The 16,752-nt window shown below is 54.2% G+C and overlaps 6 protein-coding genes across 6 annotated transcripts; 4 read left to right on the top strand and 2 right to left on the bottom strand.

Moving 5' to 3' along the window:
• Positions 1–468: 468 nt before the first annotated feature.
• M406DRAFT_67915 (uncharacterized protein) lies at positions 469–1,508 on the top strand (the record flags this gene model as incomplete). The annotated part of the gene is made up of 2 exons (XM_040925107.1): positions 469–764; positions 893–1,508. The coding sequence occupies 2 exons, from the start codon at positions 469–471 to the stop codon at positions 1,506–1,508; spliced, it is 912 nt and encodes a 303-aa protein (XP_040776433.1).
• A 107-nt stretch (positions 1,509–1,615) lies between these two features.
• VMA-2 (cellular calcium ion homeostasis/subunit B) lies at positions 1,616–3,795 on the bottom strand. The gene is made up of 7 exons (XM_040914952.1): positions 3,620–3,795; positions 3,469–3,553; positions 3,387–3,406; positions 3,281–3,316; positions 3,052–3,213; positions 2,668–2,993; positions 1,616–2,609 (listed from the first exon to the last, which is right to left on the bottom strand). Exons 1-7 carry the CDS (start codon positions 3,719–3,721, stop codon positions 1,814–1,816), a joined length of 1,527 nt encoding a protein of 508 aa, XP_040776432.1. The 5' UTR covers positions 3,722–3,795; the 3' UTR covers positions 1,616–1,813.
• Positions 3,796–4,400: 605 nt separating this feature from the next.
• On the top strand, positions 4,401–6,059 carry M406DRAFT_256524 (cyclophilin-like protein; the record flags this gene model as incomplete). Its single annotated transcript, XM_040917107.1, has 1 exon — positions 4,401–6,059. The coding sequence occupies one exon, from the start codon at positions 4,401–4,403 to the stop codon at positions 6,057–6,059; it is 1,659 nt and encodes a 552-aa protein (XP_040776431.1).
• Positions 6,060–7,928: 1,869 nt separating this feature from the next.
• On the top strand, positions 7,929–10,486 carry M406DRAFT_257216 (uncharacterized protein; the record flags this gene model as incomplete). Its single annotated transcript, XM_040917161.1, has 4 exons — positions 7,929–8,099; positions 8,187–8,503; positions 8,605–9,874; positions 10,190–10,486. 4 exons carry the CDS (start codon positions 7,929–7,931, stop codon positions 10,484–10,486), a joined length of 2,055 nt encoding a protein of 684 aa, XP_040776430.1.
• Positions 10,487–14,319: 3,833 nt separating this feature from the next.
• On the bottom strand, positions 14,320–15,737 carry M406DRAFT_255233 (uncharacterized protein; the record flags this gene model as incomplete). Its single annotated transcript, XM_040917018.1, has 3 exons — positions 14,320–14,562; positions 14,648–15,532; positions 15,660–15,737. The coding sequence occupies 3 exons, from the start codon at positions 15,735–15,737 to the stop codon at positions 14,320–14,322; spliced, it is 1,206 nt and encodes a 401-aa protein (XP_040776429.1).
• A 282-nt stretch (positions 15,738–16,019) lies between these two features.
• Positions 16,020–16,669, top strand: M406DRAFT_101332 (uncharacterized protein). Its single transcript, XM_040914951.1, has one exon. The coding sequence runs from the start codon at positions 16,041–16,043 to the stop codon at positions 16,386–16,388; it is 348 nt and encodes a 115-aa protein (XP_040776428.1). The 5' UTR covers positions 16,020–16,040; the 3' UTR covers positions 16,389–16,669.
• The last annotated feature ends 83 nt before the right edge of the window (positions 16,670–16,752 follow it).

Below are 16,752 nucleotides of genomic sequence, written 5' to 3'. Positions count from 1 at the left end.
AAAGGAACCGGGGGGGGGGGCTGAAAGATAGAGAACGGTAGGCAGGGAGAGAATACTTACTAGAGTAAAGAGGAGAAGGAAACAATAAAGAAAAGGATGAGAGAGACGGGGAATGATCACAGAAGTGGGAAAGTATAACAGACATATTGAAATGATACATAATATAGCAGCTACATAAAGCAAAGAAATAGAAGAAGAATTACAGGCGAAGAGGTTCTGCGGCGAGAGTGGGCGGTCATTACTTATCCCGCACAACTGACTACATGCGCTGAACCCCTCGCGACGTCTAGCTGCGGAGAGCCTCGCGTGGTATTATCCAAGCCCTCTCCGATTCGCCGACGATGCTCATCCCAAAAAAAAGGTTTAAAATGGTCCACGAGCAGAGAGCCATGAACTTTAACAGTCTCGCCCGCTGTGACGAGCTGGCATCGGCATTCCAAAGGCAGCGTATACAGTAGAGCAATCATCATGGACGTCTGTGCTGATATCAACTATTTCCCTGCGGCTGAGGAAGAGATCGAGAAGGTGATTACAACAGAGGACTGGAAGCCTAGGTTCCTCGGCGTTCGAGGCGAGGGGACGAGGACGATGACCATCCACGACATGCGGGGCATCGAGGACCACTTTGATCTGGACACGAACGGCTTCCAGTTCATACGGCTCGCAGACAACAATGACGACGACGACAAACTCGGCAATTTCGAAAGCGACGAGATTCTGCAGAACAAATATTTTCCAGAGCTCGAGGAAATTTTCAAAACAATGTAAGAGTATCTCAAAGGAAGGACCAGTGAAGGAAGACAGCCCCAGTCACACCTACCCTCTTTCACCCAATCCTCCCCCCCCCCCTCGGTTGCCCCCATCCACTTGGAAAGAACAAACCGCTAACCAGCCTGTCCGCCCCAAGAACCGGCGCCTCCCAAGTACACATCTTCAACCACGTCATCCGGCGCAGCAGCAACCCCTTCGCCAAAGGCCAGCTCGACCCTTCCACCGGCCAGTGGCAGATTCCGCCCTCGGGTCACCCCCACGTAGACTATAGCGGACGCCCGGAGGACCTCAGGGGCACCCTCGAGGAGCTCCAGCTCCCGGCCCACATCGAGGCCCTCTTCGGTTCAGCCCCGCGCTTCGCCTTCGTCAACGCCTGGCGTCCCCTGCGTACCATCGCCCGGGACCCCCTCGCCGTCGCGGACGCTGCTACGGTGCCGGACGCCGACTACCTCCTCCGCGAGCGGAAGTTCCGGCCGAGCGGCGTGCGGTCGGGAAACTATGTCCTCTCACACACCAGGGCCGGTGCTGGCGACGGCGGTAAAGATGGGGAGGAGAGGCACATGTGGTACTGGATGAGCGAGATGAGGCCGAATGAGATGGTGGTATTCAAGGGGCTCGATACGGCGCGGGACAAACCTGGTTGGAGGTGTCCACACACGGCATTTATCCTGCCCGGAACGGAGGACTTGCCGGCACGGGAGAGTATAGAGGTGCGAGCAGTCTGTTTCTGGGAGTAGTAGAAAACCAAATACTTGGGGGGGGGGGGGGGGGCGATTAGCTGTGTTCGTTAGCTCTCTTACTGTGCTGGAAACTTTGTCAGTAGGCTCATCAGTACTTCCAAAGTGTTGTGACAAATGCTATTGCTCCTTATTTCTCACCACATGCTAACAATACGAAAGAAGAAGAAGAAAAAATGCAAAAAATGTTTCACCGCCGAGACTCTACATCCCAGGTAATACACACAAGATCCACCCCGGAGGGAGGGGGGGGGAACGCGTTTTCCTAGCCTTCCTCCTCTGGTCCACGACGTCCTCACAAAACTTTACGCATCGATGAGGTTCTCCTCCTGTGGTTCATCCGCCGCCGCAGTGTCTTTGACATTTTTATCCTTCCCCTTCGCTTTGCGCACGTAGAACTCATCAATGATTTTCTTGGGGATACGGTTGAGCATGTCCTTGCGGTAGATACGCAGCAGCGACCACGCCAGGTCCAGGGACTCGTAAATGGTCCGTGACTCGTAGGCGCCCTGGCTGATGAACTGCCGTTCAAACTTTTCCAGGAATTCGAGCGACAGCTTATCCTCCGCCGACAAGGCTTCTTCGCCGACGACTGCCTTCATGGCGGCAGCGTCACGTCCGATGGCGTACTTGGCATACAGCTGGTTCGACACATCGCCGTGATCCTTGCGCGTCATGCCCTCGCCAATGGCAGACTTCATGAGACGGGACAGCGATGGCAGCACGTTGATGGGCGGGCTGATACCCTTGTTGTAGAGACCACGGTCCACAAAGATCTGGCCCTCGGTAATGTAGCCCGTCAGATCAGGAATAGGGTGTGTGATGTCGTCGTTGGGCATAGTGAGAATGGGGATCTGCGTGATCGAACCGTTGCGGCCCTCGACACGACCGGCTCGTTCGTAGATGGTTGACAAATCCGTGTACATGTAACCGGGGAAACCACGACGACCGGGGACTTCTTCTCGCGCAGCTGAGACTTCACGCAGGGCATCGCAGTAAGAAGACAGATCGGTGAGAATGACCAGGACGTGCTTCTCGAGCTGGTAGGCGTAGTACTCGGCGGTCGTAAGGGCGAGACGGGGTGTGATGATACGTTCGATACTAAATTCAAAGTCAGCAAGAAAGCCCAAGCGGTTCCATATAGCTGGGGATGACTGACGTAGGGTCGTTGGCAAGGTTGAGGAAGAGGGTGACACGCTCCAGACTGCCGTTCTCCTCGAAATCACGGGTGAAGAATCGGGCGGTCTCCAAGTTGACACCCATGGCACCGAAGACAATGGAGAAATTCTCCTCGTGACCATCATGTACACCCTTGTTTGTGACACCCTGTTTCTGGACCAAGCCAGCTTGCCGGCAGATCTGAGCAGCGATCTCGTTGTGCGGGAGACCGGCGGCGGAGAAGATGGGGATCTTTTGGCCACGAGCGATCGAGTTCATGGTGTCGATGGCAGAGATACCAGTGGAGATCATCTCCTCGGGGTACACCTAGATCTCGATCAGTACTAGTCATCGGCATGCTTGATAAAAAGCGGTTGGTTCTTACTCTCGAGTAAGGGTTGATGGGGCTGCCGTTGATGTCAAGGTAGTCTTCCGCCAGCACCTTGGGGCCCTTGTCGATGGCCCGACCTGATCCATCAAAGATACGTCCCAGCATGTCCTCCGACACACCAAGCTTCAAGCTCTCGCCTGTGAACTCGACTTTCGTCTGTCGTAGATCCTCGTCAGCGTCACTTGCCCACGTCCACAGAATTCCCAAAGTTTTATGATCGCACCTTCTTCACATCGATGCCTGAGGTTCCTTCGAAAACCTAATGATCGTATCAGCGGCATGTATCTTTCCTGTGGCTTTGTTGGCGGCAATGAAGCTGTCTGTATTACCTGCACAACGGCTCGGTTTCCTGTCCAACAGATCGTCAGCGTGGTCCCGCCCAAATTGCCTCAGAAGTGTCCTTGCACAAACCTCGAGCCTCGAGGACCTGTCCTTGTCTGATCGACCCATCTGGAAGGGTCAAGCTGACAATCTCGTTGTATCTGGGGAATTTGACCTGGTTCGCTCGTAAGTCTTCCGCTCACCCTCCAGGCCGGCAAAGGAATCAAGAGAGAGCACGAACATTGTCGAGAATGACGAGAGGACCGTTCACACCGCCCACAGTGTTGTACTTGAGGTGCGGCGTCACCGAGTAGTGGGACGAAGATTCGCGCGGATCACCCATGGCGGCTGCTGTGTAGGAAAGCAAGGAAAAGGTAGTTGTGTGGTCGAGAGAGCGGAAGGGAAGGGAAGGGCTTTGTTGGAAATGGCAGATGACGACTCGAGGACCTGAGGTGTTCGAGAGCTTGGGGTTCTGTGGAGATAAGCTCTGGCAGGCGTTTGGAGGGGTGGAGCGGCATCCAGCATAGCCGCTATTAGCAGCGGATACCTTGTGTCCAGGCGATGCCTCGCTAGATAGGCGGGTAGCGTTTGATAAGTGATCGATGTACGTCAGAAATCCTAAGATGCTATTTTTGTTTCAACTTTGCGAATTTCATCAATCAATAGAGAAGGAACTTGAAAGGAAGGTCCTATAGTATACAAATTCATGAGTACATCTAGTAGATTGGCTTAATTTGTTGAATACCACAGGTTTGAGATGATTTCATGGCAGCTCTCATGTGGACCAGCACGCTCTTAATTGATCGGCGCCTGTCTGAGCTTTCAGGGCCATAGCTACACATAAATAGAGCTCCACGCCCGGCAGGCAGTGGTTTTCTCCCCCCTGCCGTACTGCCTGTCGTACCAACATTCAAGGCTCTCCTTCCACAAACAGACGAAACCCACACGGACTTTTTTGCAGTCGCCGAGTTCAGCTCCTGCCCGACAGACTCAGCAATGACTGTGCAGACATAAACACTGCCATGTCGAGCATCTACAACACCGAGCCGCAGCCTACGGCTTCCGTGATCCTGCATACTACCCACGGTGACCTGTCCGTCGAGCTCTTTGCCAAGCAGACGCCGCTCACATGCCGAAATTTCCTGCAGCACTGCCTCGACGGCTACTATGACGGCACGATCTTCCACCGACTCGTCCCAGGTTTCATCTTACAAGGTGGTGACCCAACCGGCACGGGAAATGGCGGCGAGTCCATCTACGATCGAGGCGCCTTCAGCGGGGACCTGGACCCATGGCCAATGGACCAGCGGCGAGGCAAAAATGCCGGCCCGACCGGTGTCAACTTCAAGGATGAGTTCCATTCACGGCTGAAGTTTAACCGCAGGGGTTTACTGGGCATGGCAAACGAGAGTTTGCCGGATACGAATGGGAGCCAGTTCTTCTTCACGCTGGACAGGGCAGCGGAACTGGACGGAAAGAATACCATGTTTGGGCGGGTGGCGGGTGATACGATCTACAATTTGGCAAAAATGGGCGAGGCCGAAGTGGACGAGGCATCGGAGCGGCCGTTGTACCCGACCAAGATCAGAGGGGTGGAAGTGCTGGTCAATCCGTTTGAAGACATGAAGAAGCGGGAGCGCATTGCGCAACGGACAACCAGGCCAGCCGTTGCAGCGAAGAAGAGGGACAAGAAAAGGAAAGGTGGGAAGCAGCTTCTCAGCTTCGGCGATGAAGAAGGCGAGGGTGATATTGAACCTCTACCCAAGAAGCCCAAGTTCGACACAAGAATCGTCATGATTGACGACGAGGACGAGAACAAAGAGCCTATGCCTCCGCCCCCGCGAACGAAAGCTGCCCGGAAGGAGGAGGCGAAGGATGAAAGGACCGTCCCCATACGAGAAACAGCTGCGCGGCAGGCAACATCCCGTGAGCCCTCGCCTCCGCCCCCGCCAAAGTCGACCAGAAAAAGTCTGGAGAAAGTGAAGGTGAAGAATGAAATTGAACTGTCACCCGAGCCAGAGTCGCCAAAGAAGAAGACCGAGCTGGAGCGCACAAATGAGGAGATTGCTGCGCTGAAAGCCTCTCTGAAGAAGACTGTTCACTCATCAGAGCCATTCCAGGAGGAGAAGAAAAAGTCCGCTCTGGAGCAGATGATACCCGCATCAGCAACAAGAGGCCGCAAGAGGAAGCCCGGCGGCAGTAATATAACAGCGGCTGAAGAGAGGAAGGCGCTAAACTTTCTCAACTCGTTCAAGGCAAAATTGGACCAGGCACCACCAGAGAAGGCTGCCGAGGATGCGTCGAATACAGAAATTGGCAAGGACAAGGACGCAGAGGGCGCAACCGAAGAAGACGAGGTCTGTGATCTGCACTTTGTTGCCAACTGCCAAAGTTGCCAGGCATGGGACAAGGCGGAAGCCAAAGACGACAGTGATGACGAGGGCTGGATGTCGCATTCCCTTAGCTTCGCAGCAGACAAGTTGGGTAAAGACCTGACATATCGCAAGAAGGCAGAAGAAGAGTTGGTAGTGATCGACCCACTGGCAAAGGCGCGCGACATCAACACGGAGCGCAAGGGGAAAGACGGCCGAGGAGGATCTTCTAGACGAGCCTGGGATGACATTGCAAAGAATGCGCAAATGGCTCGGGCATCATCGTTGGCAGGCAGAGGTGCGAAATGAGAACAGAGCCGGTGTAGTAGTTACAGAGATACCCCCAAGGAGCAGCAGTCTGGCTGGTCAGAACCATCATGCCAAACTCAAGGTCAAGATGCATTGCCACATTTATGAAGACAGAAGCGGCACCAAACTCTCGCAACAGCGGCGTCGTAACATCATGACAAAGTAGGCAATAGAATTTATACAAAACTAATACTGTTGAGCAGCTCTCGACTGCCATGTGCTATATCTGGCGATTGCCGCCCCGGCAAGTGCCGAGTTAGACAGAGACAACCCCGGGGCCTTACTCGAGGTGGGTCGAGTCGAGGTCGATCGCAAACAGCTCTGGTCAAACGAAAAAGAACCTCTGGAGAAAATAGCGGGACAATATTCAGCAGTCAGCGAACACATAACTTCCATATTCAGGGCCTCCATGACTAGGAATGGTGCAGAAAAAGAAGAAGAAAGAAAAGGTAGTAAAACAAGAAGAAGAAGCAATAGAGAACACCTTTTTTGGAACGAGAAGACGCTTTGAGGTTTTTCTTCTTGTGTTCTAAACGAAGAGAAGCATGCCTTGAACCCCCCCGGGCTCGTTTACGATCACAAGCCAGAGAGGCGATGACGGCAAAGGCCCCACCACACATGTCTCTCTTGTCGAGGGAGACGGCAAGGAATTTGATTGGGTGTATCCATTTGGGGACCCACTCTGGTTGCATCACTGAATAACCTCAAAAAGTAACAATAGGGAGAGTTGGGATAAGAAAAAATAAAAACCCCAATGGAACAATTGCAGCTGGGGCCCATTGTGGCTGCAATTCGATCAGAACTCGACACACACACACTCTCTCTCTCCCTCACTCTCTCTTCCAACTTCTCAACCTGGTACTTAAACTCTGAGGCAGCTGGCATCTTCTTCCCCTTCTTTCTTCCACTTGGAGGTCCAAGCAGCACAGGACGAGAAAAGACCAGACGGTGCCTTGGGACAGTCAGTAACTACAGCAGCAAACGTGCACTTTACCCAGCCAACCTCATTTCTCTCTCTCTCTCTCTCTCTCTCTCTCTCCAGTCTCCTCACTCCAGTTCTGTATCTTCACCATCAAATCTTTCTTCACACCAACAGCAACAACCATACCCTCGAACAACACCCTCAATCAACAGCATCAAACAAGATTGTTATCAGGCACTGTGCTTGTGCTGCCTACTTGTCTTCCTAGTCAGGTCCTGCTGGTCTAGGTGGCAGCGGCCTGCAGCTAGTCAAAGTCAGCCATAAGGCCTTGTACTGAGGTTCACCTCACCTTACCTCACCCCGCCAGCTAATCTTTGTGGGGTAAGTATCCCCTGTCCCCTGGTTCATTCTTCACGAGTCGCCCTACTACTACGGTACACCCTACAACCTTACCACCATTGTATGTCTCCAACTACCGACTACATGGATACTTGAGGCGCCCAGCCGCATTTTCGCACCACGACCGCAATTCTCCTCTACCTTTTCCTTTTCCTTTTCCTAGAAATCGCACCTTTCTCCCTCTTTCCCCTTGCGCTCCATGATAACTCTTCTCGATATGGTTTCCTGATGACCTCGCCAGCCTTTCTCCGGAGCCAACCCGCCGCTCCCGCCGTCGCACCCGAACGACCCGACTGCGAACACTGCGCATCAGGCTGAGACCAGCGGCGATCGTCACAGCCTCTCCTGCGTTCCGATCTCTCAGATACCTCTCAGCTGATCGCCAGCAGCCAGTCTTGTCCTCCTACCTTGCGATCGCGCGCCCGATTGTTCCCCATTCCCCCGGCAGATCCATCGTCATAGCCAGCGACCAACCGTGTCTATCTCCCCCACACGTTACTCGCGCAACAACTTTTGTATCGACTCCTACCTACCAAATGCACAACACAATGTCGTCGCCCAACTCTCGCAAGCGTGCTGCTCCGGGCGCCAACCCACTGCCCACTGGTCCAATTCAGCAGGCCCCTCAGCAGTATACGACCCAGGACCCCATGATGCACTGGAACGGAATGGCTGCCAATGGCAACAACTTTGCAGATGTCTCCAACCAGTACATGTCCGTCCCTCAGCAGCAGCAGCAGATCGCCTCCCACGGACAGCAGGTCTACCAGACCCAACCTCAGATCCAGCCTCAGGTTCAGCCTCAGGTTCAGCCTCAGATTCAGCCTCAGATTCAGCCTCAAGTCCTGCCCCATGCTCAATCAAATGCCGTCGCACTTCGCGACAACAGCAGCCGCGCCCTTGTCTCGACCGCTCCCCACCCCGTCTTCGACGCCCAGCCTGAGCAGTGGTCCAACACCGAGACTGCCCTGATTCCTGCTACCAATGCTCGACCCCTCGAGGACGATCCCGAGCAGCAGCTGCGCGATGCGCTGGCCCGCGCCCGAAAGATCGAGGAGGAGGCCAAGAAGGAGGGTTCCAACCAGAAGAGGGCTATACCCCCCTTCGTACAGAAGCTGGCAAGGTGCGTTTGCTGTCAACCACATCCGTCTCCACTGGGACCCTTGCAGGTGTCGTGATTCTGGTTTGACTCGGAATTCGTGTGCTGACTACTACCCTGTACAGTTTCCTGGACAATGGCAAGAACAGCGACCTTATCCGCTGGTCCGAGAAGGGTGACTCGTTCATTGTCCTCGACGAGGACGAGTTCGCCAAGAAGCTGATCCCCGAGATGTTCAAGCACAACAATTATGCATCCTTCGTCCGTCAGCTCAACATGTACGGCTTCCACAAGAAGGTCGGCCTGTCCGACAACTCGATGCGTGCGAGCGAGAAGAAGAACAAGAGCCCCAGCGAGTACGCGCACCAGTACTTTCGTCGTGGCTACGACATCCTTCAGTGGCTCATCCAGAAGCCCAACAAGGGTTCGGGCAAGCGGAAGCAGGCGAAGAACAGGGACATGCCAGATGTCATGGAGGCCGATAGCGACGACGACTTCATGGACGATGGCACCCAAACTTACGCGGTTTCTGGTGCACCCAACAAGTCTTCTTCTTACGGTCGCAACGAGTCTGGACCGCTCGCCAAGCCTGCTGAGATGGGTAAGTTCCGCGAGCAACTGGCCGAGGTTCAGCAGAAGCAGCAGCAGGTACTGGCGATGATCCACAACCTGCGCCAGAATCAAGACCAGATCATGCAAAAGGCGATGCGGGTCGAGCAGATGCACCAGCGCCACGAGAACTCCATCACCGCCATCCTCAACTTCCTGGCCAACGTCTTTAGGAAATCGTTGGAGGGCAAGGGAAGCGCCGAGCATTTGTCGGAGATGTTGGCGAGCATTCTCCCCCTGAGCGGACAGAATGGCGTGGCTACCGGCACCGTCCAGGACCTCGGAGATTTGGGAGAGTACCTGCAGCAGCAGGCTGTCCCCAGAACCTCCATGAGCCCCGTTCCCCAGAAGCGACAGCAGCACCTCCTGCCTGGCATCCCGGCTAAGAGCCCGTCTGCCACGGTAGGTCCACCATCGCCCAGCCCTATCAACGAGACGCCCGCTCCCAGTTACGAGGCACCGCAATCGTCTCGCGTCACAGAGGTCTACGACGCCTCTCCGTCCGACACTACATCGCCTGCCTACTACCGCAACGAGCTGCAGTCAAACCCTCAGGAGGCAATGATGAAGATTATGGGCGCTACCAATGCTCAGATGACCCCAGATGTCAACCTGGCCGAGGTCGCAGCTGCGACCTCTGCATCCATGCCGAGCGATCAGCGCAACCGCATGCTGAACTCCATGTCACAGCGGACGGTCTCGCCTGGTACCAACCGCCCCCCCTCGGCCTACCATCCGCCCACCACCCAAGCGGCCATCCCCAACGCAGCGGCCATACCCAGCCCAGTCCAGATCCCACCTGCAGCGCCAGAACTGCCCGTACCGGCGGCTTCTTCCGCCTCGCCGCAGCCCAGCACCTCCTTGTCACCGGTTATGGGCAGCAGCATACCTCGAGGTCCCAGTGTGGGCGAAGTCGACAAGTCTAGGTACCAGCTCGACGAAATTGTGAACCATTTGGGCGAGGTCGGCAGTGGCATCGATAACCTCGCGCACATTGTCGGACAGTTCTCCCCCAATGGTCACATCCCTGGCTATAACGCCCCTGGCAGTGACAGCCCTGACGAGTACTTCCTCAACGATGCCAACTTCGACGTGAGCCAGTGGCTGAATGTGGATAATAACAATACCAACGCCAACTTCGACCTCAACGATCTCAATCACCATGGCACGTTTGAGGGCGGCGACCCTACCAACTTTGACTTCAGCGTAACCGGTGCTGGTGCTCACGACTTCATCCACGGCCAACAGACCACTGGCGACACCAGTCATCTCGTTGATGGTCTTCATCCTACCACAGAGGCGCAGGATACCCCGAGTCCTGCTGTCACGGAGGAGATCCAGCGGTCTGACCTGGATGGCCTCGACGTCCCTGCTGCGAAGCGCCGCCGTCAGGCCTAATTAGGCTGGGCTGGCAGACATTCGCAGGCCACAGTCAACACCACCCTTTCTTCACACTCTTCCACTATACCCAAAATTCCTGCAGATTTTTCCACTGGCTGTGTCAAACGTCTGTGCCATTTGAGGCACTGCTACCACACAGTCAACGTTACTGACAAGCCTAGGCGTGTCTTTTTTCTTTCTTTTTTCTACCTTTCCCTCTGCATGAGCTTCAGTTGAAGCACTTGATAGGGGTGGGTTGATATGGACGGTGAGGTTTGTTTTGGGAGTAAAGGTATCACGGGCTTTTTGAGATGCAAATTCGATAGCAGAGCATCTGATGGGTATTTCCAATATGCTCACACACAAGCCCAAGACAGAGAGGGCACAGCCATATCATCAAGATGAGCCTGAAAATGGAAAGAAAAGGTCAGATTCGCCGCAGATGGGTCATGATTTGGAAGGGGGTGAGAGAACTATTCGGGCGATCGTGAATTGGAAGGGGGCTGATGCAGACAATGTGTCACGGAGCTCACGGTTAGGATTGGTTGGGTGAAGGCAATTCATGGGAAAGCTTGAGGGCATCTGGGTAGGCTCTACAACCCGCCAATGATTCCACCAAATAGATCAAGACTTTAAGCCGACTTGGCTTTTTAACGAAACCAATATCATCTCTGCATCATTACTTTCCTTCTTGTTCCTGATGTGTGCTCTTTCTTATGCATCGTGGTGCGATGTAACCACGAACTGCGGCAGCGGCAGCAGTCAATCTTGATTTGGAGGAAGCAAAGACCCGACTGATCTCTCTATCGGCAGTCTTCTTGCCTCTATTTGGATCAAGGCTCTACTTCGACAATTACGCGCTGCCACGATCATGTCTAGAATTGACCACTGCTTCTTACCACAGCGGCATGCTCCGATCTACAGTTGCCACCAAAGCTACTTGAGCTCTACAGCAGCGCAGATGGTCCCTCGGCGTAGATAGAGTAAAGCCACCCTCCACAGCCTATTAACGCTAAGCTTGACGTAATACTGACAATGTCCACAGTATACAAACACTGAACGGTTCCGGGGAGCAATCGACATAAGTTGCTTATTTTCCCAAGGTCGAAGCTTAGTAGATGGAACTGAGATCTAAGATATACTGGTTCAAATCCCTCGAACTTAGACTGCTCAATCAAATGGAAAGTATGTTTCTTTATCTGAATCCATATTCTCCACAGCTTGGACAGCTAGTCATACTGCTTCAGGCTCGGTCAGCATAGGGTAACATGCTTTCAGCTCGCTTTCGCAAGAGAACTGCGCGTCTATTTCCGCCTGGGGAAAGGACTTATGATCAAGTATTAACCCCTTCAATCTCAGCTGATTTAGAACTGCCCCAGAATGATGTAGTTCCCTTAGCAATAGTGTATTTTAGGCTGTCAAAAGCCGCCTTCGAGAAGATACAACGTTTGAGTGATAACTACAGCCCTTGAGACAACATTCACAAGTCTCATGTCATCTGTGCCCCAGTTTCTTCGCCATACGATCTCAAGACTCCTTTGTAGAGCCCCCAGAGTTGCAGTTATCTCATGGCATAATACACAGATTCAATGGAAGTCGCACATGCTACCTGTTACCTACTTAAATCATGCACTTATTTAGCAAGCCCTTCGTGAGCATAACGCAAGAACCCGGCAAATTCAGACTCTGTCAATACCTCTAGCCAGGATAGTAGGCGCTATGATGTTACCATCGGAAGATTTAACCCAGAGTTGCAGCTTGAGTATCAGCTTGCTACTAAAAAGTTTGAGACAGGAAAAGGGTTGATGATATTGGCTGGTTTGTTGCTCGAGATAGACGGTCTAAGGTCTAGGATAGAAGAAGAAGAAGAAAAGAAAGAGAGAGAGAGATCGCCACTTGCAAAACTTCCCTCTCCACACAACAGGTCCAGTTAGCCCTGCATCTTCCAAAGGGATAGTAGCCCTTAATTAACCCTTCAATATCAAACAAACAAGTGTGTTCAACTTCGCCCCCCCCCCCTCCCCCTTCTTTTTCTTCGTACTATACCCTATCCTCCTATCCTACCCTCCTCCCTTCTCAGGTCAGACGCTTGCTTATTCTATTGTTCCGCTCAACCTGCTATGGCTGGAAGGTGGGTTCAGCCTTACTGATGGGAACACGCCGGTGGGCGAGGAGGGGAAGAGGGGCGAAAAAGATAAACGTTCTAGATGCGCCCATGTGGCAAGCAGGTGGGGGCCAATACAACTACAACCGTGGAGTCGGGATACACAAAAAAGAAGAGAAAAAGCAGAGTGGCCATCGCAATGGCACGATACTACCTCGAGTCGCTTCCTTGATGTCCACGAGGCCTGCGCAATGCATGTAGATCGTGAACCGTGTGGTCCGCACCACGATCTGTTGCTGTTGCTACTGCATGCGTGGAATAACGCCACTAGATAGTGATGTAACCTGTCTCTAGGCAGCCATGAAACTTGTTGCTTTCATTGCACGACACGATTGCGAGAGGCACAATGGATTTGTCAAGACTTTTTTGGGGGGGGGGGGGAGGATTTGGTTCTTTCCATTCTCTATGATTTTCTGCAGCCCCTTCTTTCTTCTAGCTCAAAATGTGTCTCTTCGAGTCGTTCGTCATCCATCAGTTGCAGGTTGCAGATGATCCGCATCGAAGTGCTAACGCGCAAAGTGTGTGCGTGCATGTGTGCATGTGTGCATGTGTGCATGTGTGTATGTGTATACAATACAACACCAGATCCAATAGCGGCCGGTTAGGACTCACTTGCACGGACGATCGCCTGCTTTGCCCCATGTTGGCGTCTTCTCCTATCCAAGCATCCTCGAAAGTATATGCCGTTCTTGGTATACCTATCCTATCTTGAATGTTCGGACCGAGTCCCCCCCCCCCTCTTTCCTCCCCAGCTCGTGCTCTCATCAATCAGTCGTCAGATCATTCATAAAGCATCGCAAGGCGTGTGAAAATGCCAGTGTGCAAATCTCAAACCATCGACGCCTTGCAAAAATTGATGCTTGTGTGGGATGCACTCTCACCGCTGCCCCCAGCCCTTTCCAGCCTGTCGTCGGGTATATTTCCGATGAAGACAAGGTTCTTAAACGATAAGAGGAAGAACATTATGTGAGCGAGGAGACTGGATTAAGGTATCCCGTCAGTCTCGCCGGCCTTCGGAAGCCATGTTGTTACGCAATGTCTGCGGTGGCAGACTCTGCACGTGGTCTGGGAGATTTGATTGCATGAACGCTTCGACAAAAGCGATTGCCTAAACAAGACATGACCCGCGGGGGGGGGGGGGGTTCCATCCATTTTTTGCTCAAATAAAGCATGCTCAATCGTAAACTATTGCGCACAGAATAGCATAGTAGGGTAGGTAGTTGCTTGGTGTTGTCGTCGTGTCATGCCTGCTTCCTGGTAGCCGAAGTCGTCGCGGCAGAGAGGGGTCGCTAAAGCAAAAAGGGCGTAGCATTTCCCCATTCGACGCTGATGGTTCCAACACAATGATGTGCATTCCGTACATCAAATGCTGCACAGCAAGGAGCCGGCAGTACATCTGGGCCAAAGATGCTGTGAGACTCAAAGGTCGTCGCGAGCGCCAAGTTGAGGACAACAGTGTCCGGGAGCTGCCGCTCTGCCGAGGCCCTATCCTGGTGTATGGGCCCTTTTGGACCGGAGTACGCAGACTGCTGCGTTCCAGGTAGCTGCTCACCAACGGCATCCAAGCGCATCCGGGTCGCATTCCTCGTGGTGTTCCACCCGCTTGGTGGAAACACTCAAAAAGATGAGCGAGTGGATTTCGTCCAGGACCGAAGCCTGTTTCTCATCCGAGAGTTGACCTGGGGTATCATTCAATGAGCGGCTTCTTCTGGCCCCCGACCGAGCAGAGCCCCAAGTGTCGCAGAGCGTCCCTGTCATTAGCAACGACGATTGACCTTGCGGGAAGCATCGGATTGCTGGGGTCGACGTGCGAGGCGTCCTTCGCAGCTTGTTCTATGGCATCCATCTCCTCTTTGCAGGCCTGCTGATCCATGGGACATATCACGATCGGCTGCCGTAGGGTGATGTCGCGAGCTGAGCTCATCTGGGCCTGCATAGAATATGAAAGTCAGCTACTTATTTTCTCTCCTCATATGTGCCCCTAGAGCTACACCTCTGCCCAGGACAGCCCGTACCTTGATGCTCAGGAAGAACTCGATCTTGTAGAGTGTCGATGTCGTCGTGAACGAAGGGACCTCGTACATGGGGAACCCGGGCTTGCCCCGCTTGACTATTCCCTCCGAGTCCCGTAGGTCCTTTGACGGGAACACCAGGCCCAGGTTCGTTACGTAGCCAGCCTCGGGCAACTTAGCCCCGACGGGCTGTGTGTGTTTCGCGATCTTGTTGACTTTCTTCGTCGGCTCGTCGCCTTCGGGGTTGTACGTGATCTCCTCCTCGATTGCCAGCGTGATGCTCCTGATGGTGACCTTCTTGGCCTTGTTGACCCAGTCCGCGTTGGGCGCTAGCTTGATGTACACCGTGATAGGGTCGCAAGGGCCGTAACTCCACTTTGGGAGGGAGATGCCCAGCGTCACCAGGTTGTCTGCCGTCACCACCTTCGACTCGGGCCGGTTGTACATGCCGAACGTCGACAGCGTGTCGTACCTCTGCAACGGCACCGGGAAGGAGTACTTGTTCTGGGTGCTCGCGCCCTGCTGTACCGTCACGACCAGCTCGTAGAGCGTCTCTGCCGTCCTCGAGGGCAGCTGTAGCGATGCGGGCGGTATCCTCCTGTTGGTCTCCTCCCCGCCCCTACCGTATGGAATGAAGAGCACGAATGGCAGGTCCATCGCGATCACGCTCTCAGCCTCCTTGCCTGCCTGGCACCTGAACAGCAGCAGTTCTTTCCCCACGACATCAATCGTCTCCCTCCTCGGTGTGCCCAGGTGTCGTTTCGCGACGTTCTCGGCGGCGGGGTGGATCGTTTCTTTTTTCTGTAAACATATTCGTACGAGCGATATTGCGACGGGCATGGAGTAGCCCTGCGACGGTCTAATCTCGACCTTTCCTTCGATGCGCGGCTGCAGAAGCGTATCTCGTTAGTGTCTGCCGGACCAGAAAGCCTGCGCGCCAGTCTCGACCATCCCCCCAAGGGCCCAGCCGAGACTCGCTACAAGCTGCGCCTCGTGCGCAGGAAGCTCAACTCACTAATGTTGCAGATATGCCAGGGTATCCGACCAGGAAGCTACTGTTCGGCGGCCCGGAGACCCGTACGAACGCTGCCATGGTGGTCGCAAAGCTGCGGAGAAGAGTTGCAGGCGGAGCGCGGCGTGGATGTGTAGGGAAATCGGCGCAGAGAGGATCATAGACGTGGACGGCGGGCGATTGCGGGCCTCGCCGCCTCGAGGCTGTCTAGGCGGTGGTTGCAGCCGGGGGACGGTGTGGGGTTACTGGCCAAGACGGGCAGCGCAGCCAGCCAGCCTCTTGATCTTGTTCGGGTCACTGGCGCAAGAATGGACGTGGGTGATCCTGGGGACGCCGCGCTGTGAAAGGAAGTAGGAGGAGCTCAGTTCGACGTATAGTTCACGGATGTCGTCGCTAGAGAGCGTGGGAGGTGGCGCGGTCAAGTTCGCGCAGAGGTTCAGGTCAGAAGTGAGGAGTCGTGGTGACTCGCTCATGTGGGTGAGATCGTCTAGGACTTTGGGCTGCATGCAGGTCAAGCAAAGGCCCGATGGGAGAGGGTCAGGGCCGCAGGGGGGTAGTGCGGGCTGCCAGCCTGCCACCTCGTCGTGTCACAATCGGAGGATATCCCGTTGTTGCGGTTCTCGCAGGGCGTTGGGAAGCAGGGCCAGCCGGTGGTTGAGGAAAAGGGTGATCAGGTATGTCTCGACAAATGCCCAGGAATCGAAGTTTAGCGGTCGGGAGGGCCCCAGGTGAGAGTAGTCCTGCCTTAGTCCGTACGTTCTTGGAGCTCCAAGGTCCCTGGCCAGCCTGGTAAGCTGTATGCAGCTGGAGGCAGTACTGTGGTGGTGCTACGAGGGTGCGCGCCTTAGGTGCTTGGCTACACAGGCGTCCCCACCTCTGTCCACTCCACTCTCCACTGCGCTCCACTCCACCAACGCAGCTCAGAAAAAGAGGTTCGAATACACACCCAGTAAGGTGCACATGTACACCACCGGCCTGTACTACAATGTATATGTTTGCTGAGGTTTTGCTCAGGCGGCCGCAGCGGGTGACTGCAAGTGTTATGAACAGGGTCCAGGTTGAACGAGTGTGTTGGCTGTCGCACTGAGGATCCTAT

The sequence above is a fragment of the Cryphonectria parasitica genome (genome assembly GCF_011745365.1).
Source record: "Cryphonectria parasitica EP155 unplaced genomic scaffold M406scaffold_4, whole genome shotgun sequence".
In the NCBI taxonomy this organism is placed as follows: Eukaryota; Fungi; Ascomycota; class Sordariomycetes; order Diaporthales; family Cryphonectriaceae; genus Cryphonectria; species Cryphonectria parasitica.
The sequence above is the reverse complement of the archived record's forward strand: the minus strand, read 5'-3'. Positions and strand labels throughout refer to the sequence as shown.